This window comes from Hippopotamus amphibius, chromosome 1, assembly GCF_030028045.1.
Source record: "Hippopotamus amphibius kiboko isolate mHipAmp2 chromosome 1, mHipAmp2.hap2, whole genome shotgun sequence".
NCBI lineage: Eukaryota > Metazoa > Chordata > Mammalia > Artiodactyla > Hippopotamidae > Hippopotamus > Hippopotamus amphibius.
The window spans coordinates 54,018,483-54,042,328 of record NC_080186.1 but is presented as its reverse complement, the minus strand read 5'-3'; the positions used below and the strand labels follow the sequence as shown (position 1 = coordinate 54,042,328).

The window sequence follows — 23,846 nt, the reverse complement described above, 5'->3', positions numbered from 1 at the left end:
CTGTTAAAAATTCTCTAAGTTTCAATGACCCACAGGGTATTTCCAATTCAGTAAATATAGCTAATCTTTAGATGTCTATAAGGTTAAGTTGAAACAATACATCATATTGTTTTGCAAATATCAGATATCAATTTAAGTATATACAATTTATGTCAAGAAGCATCATAACCTTTGCATCCATGTTTTGCAATATAGATTTGATAAAACATCATGTTCATTAAAACATACTTTTAAATAAATCAACAGACACAAGCAGACACTGTATATGCTGGAAAAGTAATCTTTCCAGGCCCAAATGAGCATTTTCTCATTTGCCAAATAATATGCAATTATATACGCTGATAACAAGGTTTGTTTTTAACTTCTAGAGAGACTAAAAGAATGTTGGTAACTTTTCATCTTTCAAAACATTAGGAGGCCTCATTCACAAGTTCAGCATGTTGTTTCTACCTGTCTCTAATTTTGAAGGTTTTAAGTTTTCATTTGCAAGAAAAATTATATTTTAGGCTATCATTTTCATTGGGCATTTACTTTTGATGAAACTCTCTTAAATAATCTTAACTTGAAAGTCTTACACTCATTTTCTTTCTTTTTAGAATGTGGCTCAAAAAAAAAAAAAATAGAATGTGGCTCAAATTAGGCTAAGTTTACCAATTATAAAGTCAGTATTTTTCTGAACATTATCACTATTTACAGTTTCAAATCATCAGTTCAATGTGAACATGTTTCTGTTTTTCACTTATGTTTATTTCATGAATTTGAAAAAAACTCAATAAAAGTTTATTCTGAAAATACAGATTAAAATAATTTGCTTGTAAAACTTCACAGTTGTACTGACAGCAAGTACAATTTGCTTCCCAATTAACTACATACTATGTTACTATAAAATTAAACTGTACAGTATCATAGTCTTTCTGCTAACTGACCACTAAATATAAGAGATGTTGGTAAGCAACATACATCTTATTCCTAGCCAAGCTGTTATATCCCCTCTACTTTCAAACACTGTTATTTGCAACTGACCACAAAATCTGCTGCAATATCCATAAGTTTTACTAAGAATCTATGCAAGCAACTTGATGTTTTCAATTATATTCTATTTTATTTTGTAAAAATTGCTGGTCTCAACCACTGACTTGACTTAATGACTCACTAATATGGTTGGTTATGACCAGCAATTTGAAGAACACTGCTCTAAATTACATACCTTAGGAGAGAAGTTGCTGAGTTAGAAGTATTTATTCTTCAACTCCACAGGGTAATGCCAAATTGCCCAAAAAGGATTATCCACTTTGTTTCATCACTGTTCTGTAACCTAACCTATGCTACCCACCTTTTTTTAACATTTGCCATTGTGATGAGTGTGCAGTGGTATCTCACTGCAGTTTTAAGTTACACTTCCATAAACATTAGTGATATTGGGAATCTTGTCCTGTGGTTACTGGCCACTTGGGTTTCCTCTTCTGTGAGCTGCCTTACAATATCTGTATCCTTTACCTATTTTGCTGATTTGTGGTCTTTTTCTTCTTGCTTTGTAGTTATTTTTTTGATACTAACTATTGGATGAAGGAAGGAAGATTTTTTTCCCCTCTTTGTGACTTTTTCAGTTTGTACACATTTTCTTTTCTTGAGTAGGTTTTAGTTTCAGTGTTATTAGGTTTATCAATCTATTCTTTTGTGGTTAGTGCGTTTTTACTTAAGAAACTCTTCTCTGCCCTTAGGTCACACAAATATTCTCTCATAATGTGTTCTAAAAATTTCTAAGTCCCTTTTCAATATTAAGTCTTTAATCTGTTTGGAATTTTGTTTTGTATATTATGTGAAATAGGCATCTAATTCCCCCTGCCCATACATATGACAAATTACCCAGCATCATCTATTGAATAGTCCTGTTCTTCCCTTCCAATTTGTAATGGCATCTCCATTTCAGGCAGAAGTACAGTGCAATGGTGTAATTAAGAAGGTTAGCTCTGGAGATTGCCCAAGTTCAAAAACTGGCACCTCCACTAGCTATGTGACTTTGAGCAAGTTACACTTACCCTCACTGTGCCTCAATTTCCTCATCAGTAAAATGAAGAAAAAAGTAATACCTTGTAGGAGGATTAAATGAGTTAATATGTGCTTAAAGCACAGTTTGGCAAATGGTTCTTAATAACTGTAAGCTACCATTAGCATCATCATCTTATCTATCTATTATATGTATCTTCCACATATATCTATTTTTAGGCTCTCTATTGTATTCTATTAGTCAGTCTCTCCAGTCCCATGGCAATACTACTCTAAACCACTGTGGCTTATAATAAATTATGATATCTGGCAAGGCAAGTTCCTGTCCACACACCTTGTTCCTCAAAGTTGTTGTGCCTATTCTCAGCCCTTAACTGTTCCATATGAAACTTACAATCAAATTCCATTTTAAAAAACTAATGGGTGTTTTGAGTTATACTGAATTTTTAGATTAATTTGAGAACTGACAACTTTAAGATACGAAATCTTCCCATCCACATACATATTTAAGTCTCTACTTATTTATGTCTTTTTAAAATATCTTTCTATAAAGTTTTACACGTACTTTTACATGTTTTCCTAAGTATCTCATATTTTTGTTGCAATTATTATAAAAATATTTTCTGGTTGACTAAGAATTATCATGATTATGTATTGAATGTATCAAATGCTTTTTTTTTCTGTAACTATTGATGTGATCAAATATTTCCTCTACTTTAACCTATGAATTACATTACCTTGCATTTCTGGAATAAAACCAACTTAGTCCAATGACTTAAAAAAAATTTTTTTTTGCTAGATCTAGTTTGGTAATATTAGTATCTATATTCATAAGTAAGATTAGCCTATAACTTTACTTCAGCATACTATACTAGTCTGTTGTGGTATTAAGGTCATATCTTATTAAACAGAAGCATAACAGTAGGCACAACTATTCTTTTTGTAGTCTTTTGAACATTTTATATAAGACTTGAATATCTGTCTTTTGAAATTATGGTAAAAATTATCTGCCCTTGTGATTTCTCTTAGTAGATTGTGGCAGTTTTGTTAGATTATATTTTCCAATTTCATATCTTGTTATAACAAATTCCATTTTATTGAAGTCTCCAAATTTACTGGTATGTTTTCATGTAATTTTCTTCCTGTTCTTCAATCTGTGCTGTATTTATTCTTCCTTTTTAATTAACGTATTGTGTCTTCATGCATTTTTAAAATCAATCTAAACAAGTATGTATCAGGTGTTTTTAAAAATTGAATTATGTAAGGCACCCAGGTGATTTTAATTATGACCATACACTGAGAAACAGTGATCTAGAAAGGCCCTGTCCAATGCCAAGGAGGAACTGAATTTTTAATTAAAAATTTAAAAAAATTAATTTAAAATTTAAATAGTCACGTGTGGCTGTTAGTCTATTGGACAGTATAACTCTAAGAGGTCTTTACTAATACTTTAGTTCTTCTTAATAGCAATACTTTAATACACAGCCCATAACCTAAAACTTATATAAGGTAATAAAATGTGCCAAAATTAGACTAAAGAAAATTTGTGCACATTCTGTTCAGCATAATTCCACAAATTTTTCATATGATGAACAACAGTAATATTTTTAGAAGCATGTAGGAGTGAAGAAGCTGTGGAAACAAGAATATTTTCTCTCTCCTACATTAAGATTACTGGATCTTTAAAAAAAAACACTACAAAGAAAATCATCAACATTTCTTTTATCTTCAATGTCTAGAAAGTAACAAGATTTTTAAAAACAGTTATAAGGATAAAAATTTGAAATGATCACAAATGCTTACTTTAAAATTTTATACCCAAGTAACTCACTGGTGGAGTAGTTCTGAGGTCTTTTCAGTTCTAGAGCTTAACTACACATTTCAAATTTCACTGCAGCCTGTCTCACAAAAGAGAGAAGGCAGTTTTATACCACAGTAAAATTTATTGCCAGACAGGCAGGGACCTTGTAAAGGACATAGTCAACCATAATAATGAAGAAATAAAAAGAAGGAAATGAATAAGACCCAGTTTTCCCCTTTTTTCTAATTCGTATATCACTTCTTATTTATGGAGTAACATTGTAGAACTTCTGTCACTTGTAATATTAAGGAATATGCATAACCTTAAGTCATTTGGCTCTGCAAATAACACACAAGGGATATGTTTTCATCTTAGAGAAAGAAACAATTTAAATGAGAACCTAAAATGTGGATTATATAGAACTATTATGTGTTTGTATGCATGATATTTGTTATTTTTTCCTAAATGAAAAGCATATATGCATGCACTACATAATTTTTAAAAATTCCTGATACATACTTCTGGCCTTTACAATCTTACATTGCTTCCCTTGACCCTACTTTGATTCTGCATATTAGAATCACAAATTATTTAGGAAAAGAATATGAGTAGACAGGACAGAAGGTGAGGGATAAATTATTACGGGCTGTGTATAGAATAAATTACTGTAAGTAAATAATTAACGCTTATTTAAAGATATCTACCAAATAATAGGGAACAACACTAGGTCTAAAAATTAAGCTGGTTTTACCAGTACAGACAGATGGGGGTTCAAGGTCCAAGAAGCCATGTGAAACTGAAGTGTGGGAGAAAGTGCCTTTAACTTATGCAAAGAGATAAAGAGACATGAAATAGTAAGGTGAGGGGGAAATGATTTATGAAAAGAATAAGTCAGTTGACAGTCACCCAAAATAGCAGGAAAAGAATTATGGATTATTATTCAATTATGAATCACTTTGTTTTGTATTTTAATGATTCTGTTCTTTAATTTTTCTGTCCACCCTTCTGATAGCTTTTCAGCTTTTCATCTGACTAGTTACCAGCTCAGCATACTTAACTGCTCAAACATAGGTACTGGTTGGAGTCCTTCTGAATAAAACAACCCACAACTCAGCATCACTAGAGTAGCATTTTGCTTCTCCTTTAATCAAAATTTCTAAAACTCAGAAGCTATTACTTTTTGATTAACCAGAGCAGACAGATTTGCCTCTTATTTATGTATATGACCAACTGTGACTGCACTTGGGAGAAATGCTTCCATGAAGAACAAGCTGCCTCAAACATGTTAGGTTGCCATCTTGGACTGATTTTTTTTGCCAATTTCCTTGGTATGATAATTCTTACGGTAACTTGCACGGCAATACTATGGAATATTTGATCCCTGAGAAAAAATTTTAAAAACCATTAAATAAGAAAGCAATCTTATAAGCTGATTATATCCTTTTCTTCACCATACAATGTTCAAGCCAAATAAATCTGAGGCATTATCTGTGGATATCATTAATAGACACTGCACAATGCTAAAACTGCTTTGCCTTCCCTCTCTAGGCAGAGGCCCATCTGGTTGCTCTGTAGTCCACTGTGCTCCACACCTAATAAATATATCACTCTTTTTCATCCTCTCAGGCAAATCAGATCATTTCTATGTATTGCCTCTTTCTGATGAAAGTAAAAACTCATACCATACCCTAAGGACATCTTCCTGAAGCCTCAGGGATTCCACTGCTGCTGAATTTACTTGTTATCTTTTCTCTTTTTATCACAAAAAAGGAGTAAGGATTTAGTTTGGGATTCAAAGGTTCTGGTTGCTGCCTGGGGTCATAGCTATTTCTGCCACTTGGTATATGTCCTTGTGCAAGTTAAAGATCCTTCCTGTGCTAACATTATCGATAAAAAATAAAAACTAAAGAGCACTTAAAGCATAGTGAAGAATAAATGATAGCACCTGGCCACAACAGAGTTGCCACTGGCAGAGGCTAGTGATGGGTATGGAATGATGATATCACAGTTAACTGGGAGGGAAAAAAAGGAACTTCTTGTGATGAAAGTAATGTTCTATATTTGATAAGGATTTGGATAACAGATCTAAGCATTTTTTAAACCTCAGTGAATGTACAATTAAAATTTGGGCATTTCATTTTATGTAAACTTTAGCTCAAAGAAAAACTATAGACAAATATTTCACTCTTCTTAATGAAATACATGATAAATATTTATGGGTAACTATGCTGATGTTTGCAGTTTACCTAGAAATGCATCAAAAAAATAAGAGATTGATGGATGGATAGAGGGTGGAAAGATGGATAAATTATAAAAGCAGAGTAAAATGTTAATGGTAGAATCTTGATGGTGGGCAAATCAGTGATCACTGTAAAATTCTTTCAACTTGGCTTTATGTTTGAACACATGTTACAGAAAAAAAAACAGCACCCCGGTACAGAGTATGCACTAGTCAATGATAGCACATAACTATTTTTGGCCGAAGAGGAATGAATAGGAGGTCAAATCACTGAATCTAATACATTCAGTCAAGAGGGAAGGAAACTGCTACTTCTTCCATAAATTTTTGATCCCAAATTATGATTTAGTTAAAAAAAGAAAAGAAAGGAAAAAACCCTCTGGCATTCTTATATAAACATTAATTACTTTCATTTATTACTTTCTAAAAAGTTTAATTATGCATGTAATTCAGGTAGTTACAGTTAATAAGATGACACATGTACAGAAAGTAACTATTAGAATAGAGTAGGTAAAAAGAGAAACGATAAAAAGCAAATATAATTTTACTGTATGACAAATCTCCTTCAAATAGTTTTCTATTTATTGCATACCTATAATGGTACACTATTTTTAAAAATTTCAACTTCCTACACATTATTCAAAAGGTGCTGTTAACAGATTTAGTGCTGAAAATGCTTCAATTTGTCATGTCTGATGAGGGGACATCAAATTATCAGATGATTTTATTTTATATAGCTCAGACTTAAACCATGAGCTATAAGTGGAGGTTAATGAACAAAATACGCAAATATATGTTGAGTTTCAAAAGGTTAGTTAACTTAGGAGCTGCAACTTAGCTACCTAACAGGGCTAAGCAATGCTTATAGCAAGAGAGCAGAGGTACAACAGGAAAGGGAAAGCTGGATGTGGGGTGGTAAAGGCTCCTGGGAATTAACTTCAAATTTAAAGAATAACTGTTGGCACTTATTGCAGCTTTATAGCTGGGTAAAATATTAATTATTAGCTTAAGTAGGTATTGATAAGAAAATACAAAACACTCCTTATGCATTTGAATAATAGTTTCTTTTTCAAAAAATTCACTTGATTGTAATTTTCATAATCTTTGATAACAAGACAAGAAGACAGCCCTCAGAATGGGAGAAAATATTTGCCAACAAAGCAACTGACAAAGGATTAATCTCCAAAATATACAAGCAATGCTCTGGTTTCTCTTCAGATCGCATAAATCTTTCGCCTTTTACAAAATATACAAGCAGCTCATGCAGCTCAATATCAAAAAAACGAACAACCCAATCCAAAAATGGATGGAAGACCTAAATAGACATTTCTCCAAGGAAGACATACAGGTGGCCAACAAACACATGAAAAGATGCTCAACATCACTAATCATTAGAGAAATGCAAATCAAAACCACAATGAGGTATCACCTCACACCAGTCAGAATGGCCATCATCAAAAAATCTAGAAACAATAAATGCTGGAGAGGGTGCAGAGAAAAGGGAACCCTCCTGCACTGTTGGTGGGAGTGTAAATTGACACAGTCACTATGGAAAACAGTATGGAGGTTCCTTAAAAAACTAAAAATGGAACCACCATATGACCCAGCAATCCCACTACTGGGCATATACCCAAAGAAAACCATAATCCAAAAAGAAACATGTACCATAATGTTCACTGCAGCACTATTTACAACAGCCAGGACATGGAAGCAACCTAAATGCCCATCAACAGATGAATGGATAAAGAAGATGTGGCATAACATATATACAATGGAGTATTACTCAGCCATAAAAAGGAATGAAATTGAGCTATCTGTAGTGAGGTGGATGGACCTAGAGACTGTCATACAGAGGGAAGTAAGCCAGAAAAAGAAAAACAAATACCGTATGCTAACTCATATATATGTAATCTAAAAAAATGTACTGATGAACCCAGTGACAGGGCAAGAATAAAGATACAGTTTTAAAGAACCAACTTGAGGACATGGGATGGGGGGGCGATGAGGAGGATGGGATGAAGCGAGAGAACAGTATTGACATACATACACTACCAAATGTAAAACAGATAGCTAGTAGGAAACTGCTGTATAAAATAGGGAGATCAACTTGATGGGCGATGACCTAAAGGATGGGATAGGGAGGGTGGGAGGGAGTCGCGGGAGGGAGGGGATATGGGGATATATGTATAAATACAGCTGATTCACTTTGTTGTACAGCAAAAACTGGCACAACAGTATAAAGCAATTATATTCCAATAAAGAGCTTTAAAAAAAAAATTCACTTACTTGATTGTCATTTTCATTATCTTTGATAACCAAATACCTCAGTAAATTTAAGGAAGCCATTATCCTGTTAATTAAAAATATATAATTTGTTACAGTACAGTTTTATATAAATCAACAATTTCAATGAATAAAAGGTAAGTTAAAACCTTGCATATATTTCTACAATTATGTTTGCCATTAGAAACTTTTCCCTTTAAAATGTCTTATCATATATCCTACCTCCTTAACATAACTTATTACTCTTGTTCTCCAAGTTCACAAAATATAATTGTGAAAATCACTATTCTTTTTTCCCCCAAGAAAGACTTATCTTTAATGTTTGAGAGTACCATCTTTTGCTTCCTGAATTTTAAGATTCCTTTTATAAATGCTTACAACCATCTCTCAACGTTCATTCTAGTATACTGAAAGTAAAATTACATGTTGTATGTGAAAAAGAAAAAAGTTATATGTCCTGGAAAATAAAACAATAAAACCCAAACACATAAGCCTTTTATAAGTTATATACATGAAATTCTTAGTGTTTAGTCACCAGTGCTATAGTCCCAAATCTCTATGAGCTAGGTACATCAAAGGTACAAAAAAATCATACTGTTAGTAATACTTCTGGAAAGAAGAATTTTTTATTTTGTTTTTATATAATATCTAATTACTTAAATATGAAAATTTTAATGTAATTTTATGAACCATTAATTATAAAATCACAGGAAGATACATTTTATTTTAGTTCCCAAAGCAGAGGTTTCACATTTTATTCTGAATTTACTATATGAAGCTTAGCAATGGTCACCTCACCTATCTGAGTTTTGCAGTAGATCTGTTTCAGCACCCTCTGGGAGAAAGAGTACCAAATCTAGAAGGGAAATCAGCTGTGGTCCTGTAAACCATTTGTTATATGTTCTCTGAGAAGCAAAAGAAAAATTGAGAAAGGCTTTAAATAATAGGCTGATAAATATACATGTTTTTCTAATACCTTGATATACAAATATAAGCTATTACACATTTAAAATATATATTTTTAACTTTAAATTCCATTCTTTCATTCACTATTTGTAGACACTTGGAACAAACTCTGCTAGTTTGAAAGCACTGATGTACTCTTTCTCTCTTCTCTGTATGGAATTACTGAGTATTCACAAACAGACTTGTTTCCATTAATATCTGACAAGAATACAGCAAAACAAGTCATATTATCAGTTCAAAGAATTAATATAGTTTAAATCTATAGTTAACAAATTTCAAAATCCAGGTTTTTAAAAAAGAAAGAGTAGAAATGGGGAAAAAATATATAGGCATACCTCATTTTACTGCACTTCCCTTTACTGCATTTTTTAAATATTGAAGGTTTATGGCAACTCTGTTTCAAGCAATTCTATCAGCACCATTTTTCCAACAGCACTTACTTCATGCCTCTGTGTCTCATTTTGATAATTCTCCAAAATTTCAAACTTTCATTATTATATATTTGTCATGGCAATCTGTGATCAGTGATCTTTGATGTTACTATTGTTAACTGTTTTGGGGCCTCATGAACCACGCTCAGATAAGACAGTGAACTTAAAACTTATTGTGTGTGTTCTGACTGCTCCAATGATTGGCCATTCCTCATCCCTCTCCTTCTTCTTGGGCCTCCCTATTCCCTTAGACACACAATATTGAAATCAGGCCAATTAACAACCCTACAAAGTATTCAAGTGAAAGGAAGAGTCATTTATGTCTCATTTTAAATCAAAAGCTAGAAATGATTAACCTTAGTGAGGAAGCATGTCGAAGGCCGAGACAGGCCTCTTGTGCCAAACAGTTAAGCCAAGCTGTGAATGCAAAGGAAAAGTTCTTGAAGGAAATTAAAAGTGCGACTCCAGTGAACACACGAATGATAAAGTGAAAAAGCCTCACTGCTGATATAGAGACAGTTTTAGTGGTCTGGAGAGAAGATCAAGCCACAACATTCCCATAAGCCAAAATTTAATCCAGAGCAAGGTCCTAACTCTTCAATTTTATGAAGGCTAAGAGAGGTGAGAAAGCTGCAGAAGAAAAGTTTGAAGCTAGCAGAAGTTGGTTCATGAGGTTTAAGGAAAGCAGCCATCTCCAGAACATAAAAGTGCAAGGTGAAGCAGCAAGTACTGATGTAGAAGCTTCAGTAAATTATCCAGAAAAATCTAGCTAAGGTACTTAATGAAGGTAGTAGTTACACTAACCAAAAGATTTTCAATGTAGATGAAAACAGCCTTATACTGAAACAAGGTACCATCTAGGCTTTCATAGCTAGAGGAGAAAATGTCTGGCTTCAAAGCTCCAAAGGACAGGCTGACTCTCAGAGTAATATAGCTGGTGGCTTGAAATTGAACCCAATGCTTAATTTTTACCGTTCCAAAAATCCTAGGGCCCATAAGAAGCATGCCAAATCTACTCTGCCTGTGCTGTATAAATGGAAAAACAAAACCTTGATGACGGCACATTTGTTTGTAACATGGCTTACTGAATAATTTAACCATACTGTTGAGACCTACTGCTCAGCAAAAAGATTATTTTCAAAATATTACTGCTCAATGACAATGTACCTCGTCCCCCAAAAGCTCTAATGGAGATATAAAATGAGATTAATGTTGTCTTCATGCCTGCTAACACAATATCCATTCTGCAGCCCAAGGAATAGGAGTAATTTCAACTTTAAAGTCTTATTCTTTACGAAATACATTTCAGGGGGCTTCCCTGGTGGTCCAGTGGTAAAGAATCTGCCTTCCAATGCAGGGGATGCGGGTTCCATCCCTGGTCAGGGAACCTAGATCCCACATGCCACAGGGCAACTAAGCCTGCACACCACAACTACTGAGCTCGCGCACTTCCAACTACAGAGCCCGTATGCCGCAAACTACAGAGCCCACATGCTCTGGAGCCTGTGCACTACAAGTACGGAGGAGAAAACCCACATGCCACAACCAGAGAGAAGCCCGTGTGCCACAATAAAAGATCCCGCATGCCTCAACAAAGATCCTGTGTGCCACAACTAAGACCCAAGGCAACCAAAATTAAATATTAAAAAAAAAAAGAAAGAAGTACATTTCATAAAGCTACAGCTGCCACAGACAGTGATTCTTCTGATGGATCTGGGCAGAGCAAATTGAAAACCTTCCGGAATCATTCATGACTCACTGGAAAAGGTCAAAATATCAACATTCACAGGAATTTGGAAGAAGTTGATTCCAACCCTCATAGGTAACTTGGAAGAGTTCAAGACTTCAGTGGAGGAAGTAACTACAAATGTGGTGGAAACAGCAAGAGAACTAGAATTAGAAGTGGAGCCTGAAGATGTGACTGAATTGCTACAATCCAATGATAAAACTGAACAGATAAAGAGTTGCTTCTCATGGGTGGGCAAAGAAAATTGTTTCTTGACATGGAATGGACTCCTGATGAAGATGCTATGAAGCTTGTTGAAATAACAACAAAGGATCCAGAATATTACATAAATTTAGTTGATAAAGAGCTGGCAGAGTTTGAGAGGAATGACTCCAATTTTCAAAGAAGTTCTACGGTGGGTAAAATGCTGTCGAACAGCATCGCATGCTACAGAGAAATCATCCGTGAAAGAGTCAATCGATATGGCAAACTTCACTATTGTCTTATCTTAAGAAACTGCCACAGCCACGCCAACCTTCAGCAACCACCACCTTGATGAGTCAGCAGCCATCAACATCGAGGCAAGACTCCACCAGCAAAAAGCTTACCACTCACTGAAGGCTCAGATGATGGTTAGCATTTTATAGAAATAAAGTATTTTAAAATTAAGGTATGTACAGTGGTTTTTTTTAGACATAATGCTGTTGCACTTAACAGACTAAAATACAGTGTAATTAGCTTTGATATGCACTGGGAAACCAAAAAATTTGTGTGACTTGCTTTACTGAGATTTTTGTTTTATCGGGGTGGTCTGGAACCAAACCCACACTGGGTTATGCCTGTACCCTAATATTAGAGACAGAAAAAGTCCACAGAGCAAAATTCCACATTAATATATTCCACAAATGAATAAATATATCCTACAAAATAAAATAAATTGATAACTGACACCTTAGTTATGCTCTTACCTTTAATGATATGTCAATTTGATTTTTGATATTTTGAATAATAAAGGCCTCCACACCTGAGTGGTTACTTGTATTCAGTAAGCACCTTTAAAGCAAAATTACAATACATTTGAAATTATCTGGACTGCATTATACTTAAATGATGATCAAAGTTTTATAAATTCAGATAGGCCATGTGTTATTTCTAGGAATACAAAAACAAGTACAGACATTCAGCAAGGTGATCAACCAATTACAGTCACCTGTTATGATTACTGCCCTCACTAACTGGCAAATTCTATTTTAACTGGGTCTTTTCAATAAGAAATTTCTATTAAAGCAAAGTTGAATCTTTTTATGCATGTAGCTGCAATGATTTAACATGGCAAGAACGGTCACTAGCATAATAGCCTAAAAACTCCCCAAATTATTCCCTGTTAGACTAATCTGGTTAGACTAACTTAACTGCAAAGAAAGGAAACTCAGTCTGATTAGCTTAAGAAGAAGGGGGAGTTTTTTGGGTAGGAATACAGGTAGATCAGAATAGGAAAGCTGGTATAAGACCTAAACATCAAACTTGAGATTTCATAAATCTGCTCGGACTCTATCAACAGAAAGGAAAAAAAGACAGAATCAAGAGTGCTAGTGCTGGCCAATCCCAAAGAACACTTCTTAGCACTTTAACATTGTCCCAATTTGGTTTTAACTCATTTTTGTTACCTAGGTATCAACAAACCAAGGTCTGCAGGCCAAATCCAGCCTACTGCCTGTTTTGTTTTATTGGAACACACTTACCCCCACTACAAAGTTGAACAACTGCAACAGAGACTCCGTGGCCCATAAAGACTATGTTTATTTATGGCCCTTTAAGAAAGTTTGCTGATCTTCAACTCAGAGTTGCTAGAATCTTGTCCTCCTCAACAGGACTATTAATAAGCTCCACTGTTAAAGTGAATAATAACCTGTCAAAAGTTACAACTCCAGAGCCATTAATTTCAACTGTGAATAATGGACATTACTGACATATGTAAAGTTCTAGCAGGAGCCTCACCAATCTCCATTTAATCTTTTAAGTCTATTTTAATTTTAGAGTATTTCAATTAATTGAATTGAAATATATACTATTATTCATGTAATACATATTTATACATGTATCCATAATTTTTGATTAACCTTTCCCTACCTATCACAGAGAAGAGAATTTATTATAATATGGCTTCCAAGTAGAGTAGAATTACATGTAAAACATACTGAAATACAGTAACCTAGAATAATTAATGGCATTAATTTGGTTTTTAATCAACCATGCATTTCACAATTAACCATTGATACATACCTAAATAACGTATATTTGCCTTGTGGATCCAACTTGTTAATATACAGCTGAAGCATAGCTAAACCCTTTTTCCTCTAAAATGGAACAAATAATACTGTTACATAAACTAAAGATTAAGTTATTTATTAAAATCTCTCACTGCAACTCATTATTATTTAGACCCAGACATTTACATACCAATGTCTCAATGGGGCAGAGTGTCATTACTTTGACTAAGCCCTGGAAATAAAAAAAAAAAAATTTAATTCAAATGTCAGATTATACTTACTACAAAGAAACAACTATATTATTAATGAACACGAAAAATTCAGAGAAATGAGGGTAAGAGATTTAAAGATGAAGTAAATTTTTCCCTGAGCCTTTCATTCCACTGTTATGTCTATAGGACACTAAGTACAATCCATTTTGTAAGTGATATTGAGTGGGTTTTACAAAGTGTACAGTTAGAAGTAAATAGTAATTTTCAATTATGTCTAGAGTGGCCAAAAAATGAAACCAAATATACAGAAATATAATCTATTAATTTAAAATAATCAGGCTTAATATACGAGGGTGAGTCAAAAATTATCCACAGTCCAGTTATATTAAAACTTCTGTTGGCCACACTGTCCTATCAGCACCTTCTGTTCAAGACTACTGTCTCCCCAGTCACTGCTGTGCAGGTGTAAACATGTTACATCAGTTCATTTTTAACTGTGGTGTGAGCAAAAATGGATGCCCCACTTGTGATTTGCATGAAAGAAGAGCAGCGTGCAGTGATTTGTTTTTTGTGGTCTGAGAGTGTGCACGTCCATACACTTCAGCCCACACTATCGACACTCTGCAAAAACTTCCTTTTGAGGTGTTAAAGCATCCTCCCTATGGTCCTGATCTTGTTCCATTGGACTTTCACCCATTTGGTCCCCTGAAAGCAGCCCTACGAGGATGAAGATTCACTTCTGATGAAGAAGTGAAGACAGCAGTGCATTCATGGCTTGCAGCTCAGCCTAAAACATTTTTTAATGAGGGAATACAAAAGCTTGTTGACAGACAGACAAAATATATTGAAAAACAAGATTATGTCGAAAAATGATGTATTTGTCTTTTCTAAAAGTTAATTAAATTCTACAGCCAGAGTAGGGATAATTTTTGACTCGCCCTTGTACTAACAAAAGCCCTATTTTTCTGTTTAAATAGTGGAAAAACAATTTTCTGCATTGACATCTAAGACCTAGTTGGCTACGATAACTAACAAACAGTGTAACTAATAAACATGCAAAATAAATCATAGGAGGGAAAAACAAAATGTCTGTAGTAATGAGTTATGCATGCCTTGATGGAGTTCTACGGATTTGAGTTATAATAAAAGGAAAGGAACTTCATTTTCCAAGGTTTCTACAGAACCAAAGTGTTGAAGAAGAAAGTTACATTTTTCCACTAGATGCTATGCTGTCAACTATAGTAGACACTAGCCACATACTGCTACTTAAGTTTAATTTAGATTAAATAACATTTAGAATTCAGTTCCTTACATCACACCAGCCACATTTCAAGTGTTTAATGTGGCTAGTAACTGTATGGCACAGATAATAGGACAATTTTACCATCACAAAAAGTTGTACTGGACAGCAAGGCACTAGAGTTTTCAAAGGATATGGAGAAGAAAGTGGGAGAGGAGTCTGAAAAGACCTTTACTTAAGTTCAGAATAGGAAAGGGGCTTTTTTCAATATTAAAATACATATTTTACTTACCTGAGGTACAGTAAGAAAACTCTTGATTTCTAAGTATTGGTGAAATAGACTGTTGTCCTCTATTCTCAATAAGCCATTCTCCAACAGATCCTACAGATTAAAATATATGCAGAGACATATACATGGTAAAGTCAACAGCTGTATTTGTTAACATGACTATGTACTTAAATTATAATGGGTGCAAACAAATCTTACCAATCCTTTGGAGAAAATAGACTCCTCTGTTCTGGAAGAGAATATTAAAATTTATCAACATGGTTTTCTAAATTGCTTTAGAATTATTCTTCATTTTAGGAAAAATAAAGCAAAAATTGAAACTTTAATACTTTAAAAATGCCTATTAAGGAGAAATTCTGTTGAAGGACCTAGTCAAAATTGTTAATCCACCTTTGATCTGTCTTTTGATTTGGCTACTGATATCCAAATCTAACCAAAATCAGCCCACTCAGGGCTTATTTCCTGGTATCAGATCAATAGATCTTCAACAGCAAGTGCTAAGAAATCAATTATACCTGATATAATACTGTGTATTCTAATTGATTAATCAGTAAAATCTTTTCAATTCTTTTTTCATATATATATTAAAAAAGTTAATGCTTTCCATTTGTGATTATTTTTTAAAGGTTTATAATCATTGTTATCTAAATATTTAAGATCTGTGGCAAAAAAGTATTATCTTAGGCTCCAGGTTCTTATTCTAACCTTACAAGGAATTTGTTTTTTGGCTCAATGACTTAACAGTTTGGAAATCTTAAGACTATAAAACTTAAGATTGAAATCAATGTATATTCTCATTTTATGAATATAACAGAAACTAAGTAAAAATGTAAAATCATTAAGACATACGCAATACAGTAAATTTACAGAGTTAATAACTACTTGTGCCAGGAGACCCTTCGAAATTCCTGCCTTGTAGGCCGAGGCTTTGGACATTTGCCATGTTACAAATCTTCCTTCACCTGGGAAGAGATGGGATTAATAAACTGTCACGAGTATTCCTAGAGGATAGTACTGAAAGGCCCTGACTGATCTTAAGAGATAATTTAAACATGTTATAGAGAAAGAAAATAAAGCATATAGAGTTTTGTAAAATTCTTAAATATCTGTCTGAGAAAACTATGCATACCTGTTACTTGGTTATTTTTTTTTAAAGAGAAAGTCTTCCTTCTTATTAGTGCTTCAAATGAGAAAAGCTATGGAATGATATCACTGCCAATAAGCTAAGTTATAAAAGGTGGAATTAAGACACTTCCTTCCTTTTGATGCAGTTCACAGATTGTGTCCATGAAGTAAAACTATGGATGAATTTCTCTTATTGACCACCCTTCCTTAGATTGGAGGAGGCTGCAGTGGGATAGAGGTGTTTTAATTTACCAACTTCTGAAATAAGCAAAGAAACCTTAGAAGCAGATAACTGGAAATCTCCTTGTAAGACAATATCTTAATTCTACCTTTACTTTACAATAAGACATCTTGTATAAACCTCTTTGGTTCATTTCTATCTCTGTTGTGAATATTTGCTTCACTATTTTACAAAATAATTAATTAACTAGGGTCTGGCAAAGAGAAAGTAGTCTCTCCCCTGATCTTGACAAGGACTATTTTAACATTACTATTTAACTCTGAGATGCCATCTAAATGATCTTACCTTTGTAAAAGGACTTCAATATGCCCCATATTAAATTGCAAAAGGTATGATGGGCTAAAATAGAAAAAAAATGTATATATAAACACACACACACACACACACTTGCATTTTGAGAAGTTTTATATACATAAGTACTGTTATGGGTTGAACTTTGTCCCCTCAAAAAAGATATGCTGGAGTCCTAACTGCCAGTACCTCAACATCCGACCTTATTTGGAGAAAAAGTCTCTCTTTTTTAAAAAGTTAGGGTAGTGATGGGCAGGGACAGAGCAGGAACCCCCCACCCTGGGGATAGGATCTTTAGAGGTAATCAAGATAAACTGAGGTCATTAGTATGAGTCCTAATCCAATATGACTGGTGTCCTTGTAAGAGGGAAATGTGGACAGAGACATGCACACAGGGAGAATTCTCTATGAACATGAAGGCAGAAACTGGAGTGATGCATCTACAAGGCAAGGAACATCAAGGACTGCCAATAAACCACCAGAAGCTAGGACAGAAGTATGGAACAGATGCTCCTTCACAGCTCTCAGAAGGAACCAATCCTGCCCACACCTTGACCTCAGACTTCTAGCCTCTAGGACTATAAAATAAATTTCTGTTATTTGAAGCTATTCAGTTTGTGGTACTTTGTTATAGCAAACTAATATACATACCTAAGTCATTTTGGTGGTAGAGTGTGATTAAGGATATATACTCTGGGGTCAGACAGACTGTTTGAATTCTACCTATTCTACTAACTAGTTGTATGATCTTGGGTGGTATGTATCATAACTTGTCTAAGTTAGTTATTTTCATCTGTAAAATGACATAGTGCTCTATTTGAAAGGGTTATTATTAAGATTAGATAATATATACAAAGCTGTTATAGTGTTTAATACATGGTAAACATGCAAGTGGTAGCTATAATTGCAATATTTACATATAAATATATCTCCAGGTATATTCATACATAAATATACAAATGTACACAAATACAGCCAAGTCCTGTAAGACAAATACACAATCCTTATTATCATGGACCTTAGAGTCCAAAAGGTGTTACATTATAGAAGTATGTATTTATTTTTTAAAGTTTTCATTAAAAATTTAGCTTAAAAACTTTATGGGAAATGAAGGTCAAGGTCAAGGTCATTATAATAGGAAGATTCAACCTAAATTGAGTGGTAGAGAAGGCTTGCCTCAGAAAGCTATATTTAAGGATAAAGATGGTTCTAAGCATGTACAAAGGCCCTATAGCAGGCAGGTTCATGACACATGTGAACAAGAAACCAAAAGAAGACCTGTGTTGCTGAAGCATAGTAAACAAGAGGCAAGGTGGTAGGAGATGAATCAGGACAATAAGGCAAGGAGCAGATCATGCATGAGCTTGTCTCATGGGAAGGCATTTAGACTTTATTCTTAGAGCCATTTAGGAAGCTACTGAAGGGTTTTCATTAAGGGACTACTCTTAAAAGCTTCATTTTCTATGTGTTGAGAACTGGATTAAAAGGGATTGAGGTGGATATATAAATATCCACTCAGGATTACATTAATAATCCAGTGAAAAGATGACCCAGTTTAGACCACCCTATTGGGAACTGGACCAACAGCTTCAAAACCAAGCTCAGTTTAACACTTTGTGACTCCTGTCCCAATCATTCCTGATGTCTATTTCAACACCCAGCCACCCACTCACCTCTTTTCACTACTTGATGACTACTGGCTTTAACAGATCATAGGCAGTAATATTTAGAATAAAAATAGGTTTTGTTTTTACTTCACTGAAAATGTACCAATACTTTAATAAACATATATTGGACATTAGATAAATGAGTTTGATGCTGTTCCTTTTAGAATACATAAACACTAACTCCTACCTTAATACCATTGGAAGCTGATCAATACTGATGCCCTGTACAAATACTAGATATGCCAGAGAAGCCATAGAGTCTGATAATTGTTTGTCTTCTTCTTCCTCAAATTCAAGATAATCCCAAGTCTTCTTTTTCCTTCCATGATTAAAAATTATTTTGGGAAAGGGGTGTCCAATTGCTGATAAAAATCCCTATGAAATGGATAAAAAAGGAAGCTATAGCAGACACTCAACTGTGCCCTCCCCCACCCCATATTCACATCCTATATAATCCCCTCCTCTTGAGTGTGGGTGGGACCCGTGAGACTTGCTTCTAACCAACAGAACATGACAAGATGCTACCCCCATGATTAGATTAGGTTATATCACATAAGTGAAGGGATTTTTGCAGATGTAATCAGAACCTCAAATCAGCTGATCTGAGTTGAGAAGAAAGACTATCCTGCATGGGCCTGACTTAACAGGAAGAACATTTTAAAGAGGATCCAGGCCCTCCTTAAGAGTCAGAAATTCACCCCCTTCTGGCTTTAATATCTAAGCTGCCAAGTTATGAGGGGGCCTATGAAGAGAACTGTCTGTCAAGGAATTACAGGCAGCCTCTAGAAACTGAAAGCAGTCCCTGGCCAGCAGGAAAATGGGAACCTCAATCCTACAGCTTCGAGAAGATAAATTTTTCCCAACAACCTGAAGGAAGCGAGTGGGAAGATGAATAGTTCTGGAGGTGGATGATGGTGATGGTTACACAACCATGTGAATGTACTTAATGCCACTGAACTGTACAGTTAACGGTTAAAATGGTAAACTTTCTGTATATTTTACCACAATTTAGAAATGCTTCAGAGATATTTGACAACAATCTAAAAATGTGAGACATACAAGTATCGTGAAGTGATAGTAAACTACTCAAATGAAGAACACTCTAGGTACAATGCTCCACAGACCACTGTCTGCCTTGATACAGAGTGGGCAAGAGGAACACTGGCCAATGGCAGAGGCAGAGGAAATGGTACTGATACTCAGGTCATAGGGGCTCTTGTGTTGTAAGAGAAAGAGAAGCATCCCTGCATGAGTTAATTAACTACAGTTTTATGTTTGTTTGTTTTAAGGGGGGAAGGAAAGAGGAAAAGAGAAACTTAAAGAAATACAAGGCCACTCCTATGCCTCTTATACTAGTTCCAATTCTAGTGCACTAGAAAGCACCTGACCTTCAGTATCCAATGAAATTAATCTGAGTTTTGGCTCTATCACTTATTAGCTGTTGGATACTGGGTTAGTTACCTAACTTCTCTAAAGCCTCATATTCCTTATGTAGAAAATGACTTAACACCTATGCCAATATTTATTGAGAAGCTCCACAAAAAAGTTTTAAGTTAAGGTCACAACGAACTACTATATAGAAGTCAAAAGGGAACGACAGAAACAGCTAAATCAGAATGAATACTGACCTTCCACATATTCACTCATTTATTCAATAAATACTTGAGTGCCAGGCACTGAGCCTGACATGGTGGGGAATTAGAAAGCCAAATAAAACTTTTCCAGTCTTCAGGGAGTTAAAATCTGCCTACCCCAGATGGCTCCATTAGTCATTTCAGAACACAAAAATGAACCACGGAAAATCATCCTCAGTCACAAGAGACTGCTATCCAGCTACCAGATGCTAAATACATACTGCTGTACTGATTTTCAAAGCCACGCATTCTAGTTACAGCTATAAAACAAAAATTTACTGTATTCGGTTTCCAAATGTCCTCAATCATGAAGCTCCATTTCTTCATTCAGCCAATGCTAGAGGTGTTGTTTTTTGTTGTTTTTTTTTCCAGAGTAAGGTTAGCCTTTTAAAAAAATCATTATATGTAACCAATTTGGGGTCCACCTATGTCCAAATCAGGGCCTTCACTATCTATCCACACACCATCCAGCAGTCTTGCTTAGACCCAACATACCTGCCTCTCTACAATTCCTCATGGCAGTCTTTGCCCTTTCATGAAATGTTCCTATGCTGCAGCCCCTGGGACATTCGAGCAGTTCCATACCAAAACAGCTTGAGCCAGAGGGAGTGGCTGAGGCATGCCACATTTACCTGTACTTCTCCAGCACAGAACAGAAGGAACCTCCTCACTTCATTTCCTACCCTGATTTCACTTCTATTTCCTAACTGCTTTGTGCTTCCTCACTGCTGGCTTTACTTGTAATGCGCCTTTCACAGACTAAGATCTTAGAACCTCTTCCCTACACCCTTAGCCTCTTCATAGGATACTTGCTCTATCTCACTGCTCATTTAACCTGACTGGTTTCTGGTGGGAGCTGCTCATACTCTCACGCCTCTTACATCGCACAGCCAGGAAGGCGGCAATAGGAAAGGGTGGTATGGGTTCTTCCTGCACTCTCAGGCAAACACACATTTTCCTTTGAGGCAGATGCCATACTGCCCTTTTATCTGTCCCCATCTCTGTCGTATGCTGACTTCCCCATGTTCACTGAAGACTGGTACCTGCTCACATCCTTTTTCTCTATCCAGATCCTGTTATGATCCTAGAAAAATTGAATGTTCATGTAGATAACTGCTGTAACAGGTCAGCCTCATGGTTTTTCTGACCACTAAATTCTAATGACCTTAATTTCTAATTCACTTTGGCACCTAATCCCACCCTGGATCTCTATCAACATTTGCAGCTATTCCACATTAGATACTTAAACTCCAGCATTTTATTTTCTGACCACAATTTCTTATTTCTCCTACCAACCTACTTATCCACCTCTGACTTCTCTAGTCTTGTTATGCCTTCATTTTAACCTACACATCTCCCCTCTTAATCCCCTTCTAATCAACCAGTGCACTATTATTTGAACTATCTGCATCCTATATTTCCATTAGCTACATCTACCCAATAAAATGCCAGCCTTGGAAAAACAGCTACAACCACCTTCTCTACTTCTACACCCAGGCAGCTGAGTACTGCTGGAGAAAAAAAATCACACAAAAATAGTGTTATCACTGCAGTTGTGGTCTCCAATCACAGTCCCCAAGGGCTTAGCACTACTGACTAATGTTTTCTTGGTCCTTCTATCTCTCTTTTCTTTCCATTCAATATTCCAAACCTTTACCAGTTTCCTGAAGCCCCTTGTTCAATCCTCATTTCCACCTCCTCATTCTTAAGAAAATTGAGGACAGTGGGTCTGATTCCCCTCAATTATAATACTCCATTTCTGTTACAAATTCTTCTACATGCATACCCGTTCTTACCTCTTCCTCTCCAGATGTCCTCAGTCCTATGCCCAGCTCTCTGCTCTCCTTGAGCCACAATATTTCCGTTATCCCGTAACACTTCTCCTTTCCCCGCTGATGATTCCCTCCTCTTCAGCCTATAAACATGCTCAAACCTCCCCATCTCCCTCAATTACCTTCCTATCTAAGCCCATGTCTTCTCTATTGCCTCTCTCTTCCTTACTCATCCAAACTCTTAAAGAATAGCTTATACTAGTCATCTTTTTCTCATTTTTCACGCACTCCTTTATCTACTCAACTGATTTTTGTTTCCCACACTCCACTCAAGCTGCTCCTGCTAAGATTATCAATGCCATCTTACTTCCTAAATCCAGTGGATGCTTTTCAACTCCTATCTCTGCTGCATTTAACACTAGCAATCATTTCTTTCTTCCTGAACTCTACTACCCCAGTTTCTGTGATATTTTCATCACCTCTTCAACTCCCCTCTCTTGGTCTCTTTGGTGGGCTCACCTTAAGTGCTGGTACTCTATAGAATTCAGTCCTGAACCCTTTTCTCGTCTCACATTAATTTACCGCTTTGGGAATCTCATCCACACTTATTCAAAATTTGCTTCTTAAAAACCTGCTCTCTCTGGGTATTAGAGATATATAGATTAGAAATTATTGTTAATCTTGTTAGATGTCATAATGGCATTGTGGTTACGTTTTTTAAAAAATTCCTTACCAATTAGAGAAGCATACATAAAGACTGACAGATGAAATGAAGTATCTAGGGCTTGTTAGAAAATACTACAGCAAAAAAAGAGGGAGGCTGGCAGGGGGAGGGATAAATTGGGAAATTGGGATTGACATATACACACTACTATATATAAAATAGATATTAATAAGAACCTACTGTATAGCACAGGAACTTCACTCAGTACTCTGTAATGACCCATATGGGAAAAATCTAAAAAAACTGATTCATTTTGATGTACACCTGAAACTAACACATTATATAAGTCAACTATACTCCAATAAAAATTAATTTTAAAAAATTTAAAAAAATTAACTAACTTTACATTGCTTATCAACTCAAAAAAAAAAAAAGAGGGAGGCTAGATGAAACAAGATTGGCAAAAACATTGATAATTGTTAAAGCAGGGCAAGCGGTACATGAGACTATGTTATATTGTTCTACTTTTTTTTTTCCCAGATCTTTATTGGAGTACAGTTGCTTTACACCGCAGTGCTAGTTTCTGCTGTACAACAAAGTGAATCAGCTGTATTTATTGTTCTCTCTACTTTTATGAATGTCTTTAAATTTCCATAATAAAAAAATTTTTTTAAAGCACAAAATTCCCTACTCCTTGCTGTGTATTTTCTATGTTAATTATCAGCAACTTTACTTGGCCTGTTAACTAAGCAAAAACCTTGTCCATAACTCAATCTTTTTACTATTCTCCTAAATGCACTCCATGAACAAACATTGCCAACTTTATCTACTTATAAAGTTTTCAAGTCTGCCTTCTCTTCTTTCCATATTCAGGTTCTCATCATTATCACATGACTCCCAAAAGACACCTAACCAATCTCTCTACTTCCACTCTTAGTTAAGTTCATCCTCCATTCAAGAGATGAACTCAAAACAGTTTGATTACACC

The 23,846-nt window shown here is 35.1% G+C and overlaps 1 protein-coding gene across 2 annotated transcripts in view; it reads right to left on the bottom strand.

Annotated features, from left to right (window-relative positions):
• The window catches only part of GLMN (glomulin, FKBP associated protein), a 48,202-nt gene that overhangs the window by 8,658 nt on the left and 15,698 nt on the right, over positions 1–23,846 (bottom strand). For both annotated transcript variants that reach the window (XM_057713053.1, XM_057713063.1), the window contains exons 8-16: positions 18,976–19,163; positions 17,116–17,169; positions 15,663–15,693; positions 15,468–15,557; positions 13,914–13,955; positions 13,737–13,810; positions 12,422–12,506; positions 9,129–9,235; positions 8,334–8,397 (exon numbers count right to left, since the gene is read on the bottom strand). In XM_057713053.1, coding sequence (XP_057569036.1) covers positions 8,334–8,397; positions 9,129–9,235; positions 12,422–12,506; positions 13,737–13,810; positions 13,914–13,955; positions 15,468–15,557; positions 15,663–15,693; positions 17,116–17,169; positions 18,976–19,163 — 735 coding nt within the window. The remainder of the gene's footprint in view (positions 1–8,333; positions 8,398–9,128; positions 9,236–12,421; positions 12,507–13,736; positions 13,811–13,913; positions 13,956–15,467; positions 15,558–15,662; positions 15,694–17,115; positions 17,170–18,975; positions 19,164–23,846) is intronic.